Genomic DNA, 8,862 nt, shown 5'->3' on the forward strand with positions numbered 1-8,862 from the left:
ATGTACTTCAGGAGTCACGGCTGTGCCAGTGTGCTCTGCAGGGAAGACTCTTCTTCCCCTGCCCAGCAAAGGACAGAATCTCTACTGATGGCTTGGGGAGGTGCTAAGTCTAGAGACTGGCTCTTGTGCTAGCTGAAACAGCATGACCTCAAGATTCTGCTAGCCTGCCCCATGCACCCCAGCACATATGGGGTTGGCAGTATGGCCTAGCTGAAAGTGCGTGCTGCTCTTTAGCAAAAGAGAAACAAGATGCACTTGGCCCCATGTCCTCCAAGTCTGTCTCAAGCCATCTTGCCCTGTGACGTATGATACTTTCCCCATGCACGGAGACAGCAACATCTGTTAATGGCAGGATTTTGCTCTTAGTTTTAAATTCATGAATGTGTATGGCACAAAACTAATAAAGGACTTAAGATTTAGATGCCATCTAAGGTCCCTTCCAGATTCCTAAGCAGGACTTTGGGGGAAATGAAGTGAATATCCTTGAAAAATCAGTCCCAAGTTTTATTCTGATCCCAGTGCATGCTGGGACAGGGATAGTTTGGTAATGAGCTGCAATCCTTTGATTCAGTGAGAAGCCTATTCATGAACAGTCTCCCAGGATTTGGTTAAATGAGCATCCATTTTGAAGGTAGATGTCAAATATTATAACTAGCATTTTCTCATTTTAAAGGTAAGTAATAATTTGACAAAAGATGTCCTTCATTTTGAATGACTTTGTTTTGATGGGACAAGTTAAGGAAATGTATTTTCTCTTCCCCGTCCTGTGCCAGTTCCATGATGTAGTTAGTTAGTCCTGGCTATAGCCACTGAAATATTAGGACATAGGAAAGTAGTGGTATATACACTGAGGGAAACAGAATGATAAACGGTGGCACTTTTATATGCACCAATCAGCTAGGCATTTGCAGCAAGTCCTCTTAAGTGGACAGCACATGAGAAGAAAGTTCAAGGGAGAATTTTTTATTGACTTAATCAGCAAAGAAGCCATTATGCTGATGACTCAGTATAATACGGCCACACCACATCCTGCAGAAATGGAAAGATTTGTATAAAGCTAGGGGTTTCTGTTGTTTAGAAGCTCTGGGCAAGTTTTTTTCCCCTTTCTTTCAGCTAGGCATCTATTCTGGAAATAGTGCAGCCACCTATTTGTAAATCAGTCATTCTGGTACAAGAATGAGTTATGTATACTTATCTGTCATGTCCATCATTTAGACTGTAAGTTTAACTCACTGCTCAATATATTGTTGCTCTCTGTAGTTGGATCCAGAGGGATATGAGTCTGCTACAAGCTAGGAGAGTTAGTTCTTTAACTCAAACTATAGATCCTGGGTTCTGACCAAGTAGACAGTCATTACATGTAAGCCAGTGGCTAGGGCTATACAGAGAAGGTGTGCTCTGTGCCATCTCTTAGTGGTCCAGAGGAAGAAACAGAATAATTCATAGATTCCAAGGCAGAAAGAATCATGATCATCTAGCCTGACCTCCTGTAAAACGCAGGCCATAAACCCCAAAATAATTCCTAGAACAGATCTTTCAGAAAAACACCCAGTCTTGATTTAAAAATTGCCAGTGATGGAGAATCCACCAAAAACCTTAGTATGTTGTTCCAGTGGTTAATGAGCATATTAAGCTTGTCACTATTAACCTGAAAGGGCCAGGTTGTACAAGGAATCAGTGCTTTCTTGTCTCAAGGCTGGGGCTCAAATCTGGTAGACTAGATCTGGGTGAACATTGTGGGGGGAGGGGAGGAGAGAAACAGCCCCTTAAGTAAATATTACAAATTTCTTCAGTTGTATTCATGTGCTTTTCTACTGAGTTATCACAAATGTTTGTATGAATGACCTCTCTCTCTCTCTCTTGTTTGCAAGAATATTCATGGGAAACAAACAAGAAATGTTCATGCAGCTGTCGTCTTGATTCTCCTCCTTCTGTTTATAGAATACTCCTGTGTTAATTCTGCTCCAAAAAATTAAAAATTCTGCGTGCAATATTTTAAAATTCTGCATATTTTATTTTCAAAATAACACAATATAATCACACCAGTTTCAATTATTGTTGGTTATTTATTTCAAAATACCTGTCAGCAAGTATGTCTGTAACAATACAGACAATAAAAAAGATTCAGGAAATGTTTTGACAAATAGATTCCTTACTAGGCATATTAATACAGAACTTGGAGTAATAATTCATTTAAACTACAATACAGAACCGTATTTCCTGCACCCCTCAAGAGCACTGCAAAGGCTTTGAGGAGTCAGGATAATGGAGGAGCTGAGGGAGAGGGAAGTAAATTGCTGGGAAGGAGTCTGGGTGTGAACTTGGAGGGTTGTTGGGTATGGGTGGGAAAAGTATGGAACAGGTTTTTTGGGGGGGGGGCAGGGAGGGATTGTTAGGGAGCTTCCCCCATGCAGATCCTGGATGACCCCTAGCCTCTCCCATTCAGTTGGACACATCTCCCCCAGTCCCCATGTGTCCTTCCACCCCCCTGTCCACATATGTCCCTCCACCCCCACTCAGACACCCCCATCCCCATGTGGCCCTGAACCCCCTCCCCCTGTCCCTATGTGTCCCTGTACTCCCTCCCCTGTCTCCATGTGTCTCTATGCCACCACTCAGCCACCCTCTGTCCTATGTAGCTCTGTGGCCCTGCACTTCCCTCCCCTGTGGCCCTGTGCCTCCACTCCCATTCAGCCCCTGACCCCAGTCTATCCTCCCCCACTAGCTCTTATGAGCCCCTGTCTGATCCCCACAGCACCCACACTGTCTGTCTCCCATAAGCCCTTATCTCCTGACCTGGCCTGCTGCGAAGAAGGCAGCTCTTTCTCTTCTCTCGCTGGCAGGGAGCTGCTGCTTTGTTCTATCACCACAACACCCTCTGGTGGGCAAAAGGCAGAACTGCAGAAGTTATTTTCTGCTGGGAGCTGCTGCTATTCTTGCACCACAACGCCCTCTGGTGGGCAAAAGGCAGAGCTGCAACAACATTTCAGCAGAAGCTTTTTTCTGCACAAAAAATTAAAAAATGTGCGGCTCATTAATTATGTGCACAGGCAATAGCGCAGAATTCCCCCAGGAGTAAAGAAGTTTCAGTCAGGGGACAAAAACAGTATCATCTGACTTAGCTAACCATTAACACACCATGAACAATAAAGAGTTGAAGCAAATAGTTTGGGAGCTACTCAACAACTGAGACACATCCATATAAAACATTATCAATCAGTTGAAAATAAACATTTCTAAACAATTAGTCTCCTAATTTGTGAACAGAAGAAAGTAATGGCTGTGGTCATTCTACATTGCTGTTAGTTTGCCTGGCTGCAGTCATAACTGAACCACTGCATACAATATTCATTAGCAAATCATTTACAACTCTTGATTTTCTTCACCAGTTAGTTTGGACAAATGGTTTTTCATGAACTGTTCACTGTGACCTTTTTGTGAAGTTGGCTAATTATGGCACATGGCATTGTTTCTGGTCCCTGATTGAGTGACTGGAAAAATAGGAAATAACACACTTTTGAATGTGAATTTAGGGATGAATAAATATTCATACTAAAATCTCTGAAGCTTTCAGGGTGAACATAGTGAACATTGGCACCAATACAGCTAACATTCCTCCACCAATCACAGTAACCATGTTTATGTTAATATTCAACCAGCTCTGCTGGTGATTGAACTGAATTTTGTCTTGGTGCAGTCTCAGTCATAAGTAAACATGTATAACATCACATAGATTGATACAGTTTAACTCAGTTTGACTCGGAAAGCATTGCTCAGAGAAGATCAGCATCGGAATTTTAAAGATGGCATAAAACTGATTCGGCAGAAATTGCTATAAACTATGGAAACCAACATCTATTGTTATTGCCTGTGCTGTCCTATTTGCCACTGGGATAGATTTTTTTTTTGTTTGCTTGCCACTAGAAACCAGCAGTTTATCTAGCATGTGAAGTTTTCAGCACATGACTTGGATTTTTACTATTCTACAATAAAAGAGCACCCAACCAATGCTCTGAGTATTTTGGACAGTGTTTTAAAAGTACACTGATAAATAAGCAGACCCACCAATTAGTCCAAGTCAAATCAAAGTACCCAATTACAACATGTTTATATATATATATATATATATAACAAATTAATCAGCCTCCCCACACAGTCCCCAGAGTCCCACACCACTGCTACCCAGACCTACCCAACACCCGTCATGGGTACTGATGGAAAGGCTGGCCTTGCCATGTTACCCTGAAATTTTACAAATTCACACTCTAAGAGACTGTGGGGGGGGAAAATAGCAGCTGATCGATGCAGGGGAACAATTCACATATTTATTAACTGGCTTAAAAAGTTGTGTCATGCAGCTGTTTGCACTATGAAACTGGTGCAATGCTTTGCTCCAGAAGTGGCTGCATTTCAATGCTAGGTGAAATAACTGCCATCTCTAGAGGGCCTTTTCTTGCACTCACTGAAATCAACTGAGTTTTGGCTTTGACTTCATTGGAGCAGGATTGGGACCACAGTTTGCAAAGTGCTTTGAGGTCCCATAGTGTAAAAGGCACTGTATAAATATAGGATAATTATAATGCTAATTGGAGCTTAGCCCCCTGAAATTTGACACAATTCCTTTGCTACACCCTTGTTGCCTGCCTCCTTTTGCATCAATAATGTGAAAACCTGCCTCACATATGTGGCCCATACAAAGGATAGAGAGCAGGTAGGGCAAGTTAGCATAATTTGTGATCTGCTGCTATCAATGGTTACCACCCTATCATCAGTGACAACTGTGTAATTAAGCTATTCCCACTTCTGTGCTAGTTAATACTCTGATAGTATATTTTGACATTATCAAAATGCAGCATTGTGACATTATCAAAACACATTTTTTCAGACTATCCATTCCATGGAAAATTTCAACATTTTTACTTTTCATGCTGATTTGGAACAAACACAGATTTCAAAATGTTGGAATTTCCCATGGAATGGAAATTCTATTTTCTGACTAGCTCTAGTTTTTAATTACTCTAATCAGAGATGGTTTGTCCCACAATAGTATATTAATATCTAAAGACTCCGAACAATCTGTTTGCTTAGCTTTCTGGGCTTTCTCCTAAAAACACTTTTCCTTGTACTAGTTGCTTTGAATGCTTCAGAATTCCAATAAATACTGGAGATAATCTCAGAAACCTAATTCTTCAGCCTCTGCAAATACATTTGTAAAATCTGCATTTGAATGGGAATAGATATTGTTTCGTACATAATATTTATTAAATTTTTACTCCTATTTCTGTTTTGTGGAAACAGCTTTTTAAAAATGGGATTTTAAAATAAATGGGGAGAGGTGGTGGAGAAAAGACATTGTTATTTGCATCTAGAGATGAAGCTACACACATTTATGGAGAAATAAGGGTTTCACATTACCACATATCAAACTCAGCATTTACACGGTTTCTTTTTTGGCCACGTCCCTCTGCTAAACCTGACATGAAGCCAAGGTGAAAGCAGAGATTTTCCCATTACAGAATACCAAATCTATGATAAGCCATGCCATGAAAATCCAGTTTAGGAGAAACAGAAAATAAAAAACAAAACTGCTGCAAGATCAGTGATGAGTTTTGCATTACTTATAAAATCTGTTTTTTTCAGGGATCTTGTAAATAAAAAAATCATAGGATCAGTAATGTAACATGATGGGGACAACCAGCGCTTGGATTAGGAGAACTTAAGCAACAGTAAAGGCATTTTCAGCCTATTGCACAGTACACGTGCTCACTTTTGAAGCACTTGAAAAAGTTGTAAGCTGTTGCTAGAGTAAAAGTGGTCTGTGAATACTGTACCTAAACTGTGGTGGTCTTAAGATGTGTGCATCAGCTTGCACTGTGATAAAATGAATATCAGCTATGATCTTTGCTATGTTCTGTGAGTGGTGGTTCTCTTTTTACCTAAGACAAGCACGTTCATCATTAAGAATGAAAACTAATGAACGCTGCTGCTTTGCTCATCATCATACTCTGATATTAAATACTATTAATAATAAATGCCAGCAAAACAGAGTGAGCTTCATTCTGGCAGCACTGGGTGAGATTTCACTGCTTTTCTCAAAGATTAGTTCATAAAAACGATTTCAGTATTGCAGCTTCTGAATCATTTGCCACGAGGAAAAAGATGACTGACAAAATGTGTGTGTGAGAGTCTGGAGGACTCTCACACACACATTTCTAAGATCAACTTAGAACTTCAAAACCCCCAGACAAGCCTGGCAACTAGTTATGCAAACGCTGATTTATATCCACTGCCTTTAAAGCCCAGTGGAGGTTAATTCAAGTTGTGTGTCTAATTCTGCATATTTGCCAAAAACAAAATGGGAAACAAATAAGTTCGCTCCTAACTTCATTGCCCCACTTGTATGTGCTGCCCTCTAAGCTGTCTGGCTGCCTTCCAAACCTGAATCACATCCCTGGCTCACAGTAACCCCGACATCCCCTTTGACCCATCCTCCTTTGCCCTTGATCTCCTTTCACCTCACTCCTGGAGTTTTCTGAACCTATTTAGACTTTTTACAAAGTACTTCCTTACCTGCATAGTGGTCAAATACGGTGGGCACGTACTCCTCCGGGAAGGCGTCATTGGCATAACTCATCAGCAGACAGGTTTTCCCAACTGCACCATCCCCAACCACCACGCACTTCAACATCTTCTTCACATTATTGCTGCTGCAGTGGGTGCTGTTGTCATCTTCCTCCTTACAGTTCATTCTTGCTGGTGCTGCTGCTGGTCCCAGGACTTCCAAGTGCACATGAAGGGAAAATGAAGTGCAATTGTATTGACTCTTCCTGAGTTTGGGAGGCTCTCAACCTCAGGAAATCATGCTAATGTTTCCAGGCTGTTCCAACCGCCTCTAACAATGACCATATCAGTAAAGAGGAGCATTGAGGTAAATAAATTATACATCGATTTTAAAAAAAGGATTGCCCTTTCTTGTGAGCTTGAGTCAGGAAATACTCATCCTGTCACAGAGACCTCGATATTTATTGCAACTTTAAAAATATCAGCAGTCTGAGGTGTTGATTCGCTTCTCCCCTTCTCCAGCTTGGCCAGAGGAATCAGGGATTCCTGCTAAATCCACTCCATTTTCCATTTCATTTCTAACATGGAGGAAAGCTGGAGGTTTTTAATGGAGTTTTTCCTTTCTTTCTTCAGCTTGCTGTGTGTCAGGAAATCATGGGTTTCCTGCTGAATTCCATATTAGGATCAGTGGGCTTGTGAAGGGCTGCAAACAATAGGAGCTCTGTGTGTGTTTGTACTTTAGAGGAACTATGCCAGGACATAGAGTAAGAAAAACACTAGAGGTCTCACTGCAGGCTAAAGTTGTTAAGCTTCCTGTTTCATCTAACGCACTCAATGCCGGGCTAGCTGAGATGAGGCTGGTGCTGACTGTTAGATACGTAGATGATTTTCACTGGGGAATGCTGTGCAAAATAGGGATTCAGGCTTAAACGAATAAGAAGGGAATGGCAGGAGGTCTATAAGGGAACCAGCCTGTAAAATATGCAATAGAGTCTATCTTAGGGTTTTCTGCTGCCATCCGTTGCTGTATCGGAGCACCTTGGGGTATGCTTTTTCTTTTGGGGGTATTGGTACATAGGAGTAGAACTGAACACAAATGCTCTCCTATGTAAATACCTCTTTAACAATTTGGGTAAAGCAATAAATCAGTTCTTCAAGCCAGGAACTAAGAAAATATCCTCCCCTGTGCCCCCAAAAACAAACAAATGAGATATTTTCTGGTACAGGTGTGTGTGGAGGGAGGTGGGGTGAAAGAGAGCAGCTGAAGACTTAGGAATTACCGCTGTTAAAAGGGAAGGCTACAGGGCAAAGCTACAGAACAGCCTGTGTAAAACCAGAGTTAAATGGCATAGCTTTTACACTCTAAAAAACTAGAGCAGTGTGTGGTCCAGCACAGTTTTGCTATAGTGTTACATATCGTTCTGATCCTCCTTTTAATTTTATTATATAACTGTCCCAAAGATGTGGGTAAACACTTAGGGCCAAACCTTGCTCTCTCTACTCCTGGAAAACTGTGCAATCTCCAGCAGAAGTGAGTCACTAATTTAAAAACAATCCCTTCCTCATGTCAGCCGTTCTCTTCCTTGGGCATCCCAGTGCATGCTGCCTACTCTGTGTCTGCCTTACTTAGATTGTAAGGCCTCAGAGCGGGGAAACGGAAATGGAGATAATCCACAGTGAGGTAACAACAGGCAAGGCTTTACTGAGGTGTGACACATGCCCTGCCTAGCTCATGGCTTCCCAGAAACAACAGTCTGCAATCCCATGGTGTTGGTGGGGAAGCACCTAGGGGTCGGGCTTTAAGAGAGAGATCCCCGACCCCAAAGCAGTAAAGACTAATAGGGCCATCTTGGCCACATAACTACAGTCCTGAGCGGTCACACACCACTGTTGTAATGTAGCAAGTGCAGCAGAGACCCCCCACCCCCGAGACACCACCCTTTCAGGGCCCAATCCAAAGCCCATTAAAGTCAATGGGAGTCATTCCAGTGATTTAAATGGGCACTGGAGCAGGCCCTCACTCCTTTCCCATGGAGTGGCAGATGTGTGTAGAACACTGGGTGTCACAGAGTCTGTACTAGCCAGAGAGCCGAGTGTGCCTTTAAACCCTCCTCTCAGGTCTTGTTTGTGAAGAATCTTTGATCCGTGATGCCCACCCCGCCCCCCTTGCTGCCTTTTGTGAGCTGATCTAAAAACAAAGTCTTAAGCCATCTGCCACAGAGCAGCGCTCCATACAACAAGGGTTACTGAGAGGTTCCTCAGCAAACTCTCCACAGCCTGCCTCTCCTTGCTCAGTGTCCT

At 42.2% G+C, this 8,862-nt stretch overlaps 1 protein-coding gene across 1 annotated transcript in view; it reads right to left on the reverse strand.

The window, feature by feature from the left end:
• Positions 1–7,275, reverse strand: part of RHOJ (ras homolog family member J) — a 76,041-nt gene extending 68,766 nt beyond the window's left edge. Inside the window, exon 1 of the mRNA XM_048854506.2 lies at positions 6,571–7,275. Within this exon, the coding sequence (XP_048710463.1) occupies positions 6,571–6,748 (178 nt within the window). The 5' untranslated portion in view covers positions 6,749–7,275. The remainder of the gene's footprint in view (positions 1–6,570) is intronic.
• Positions 7,276–8,862: the final 1,587 nt, after the last annotated feature.

This window comes from Caretta caretta, chromosome 6 (genome assembly GCF_965140235.1).
Source record: "Caretta caretta isolate rCarCar2 chromosome 6, rCarCar1.hap1, whole genome shotgun sequence".
In the NCBI taxonomy this organism is placed as follows: Eukaryota; Metazoa; Chordata; order Testudines; family Cheloniidae; genus Caretta; species Caretta caretta.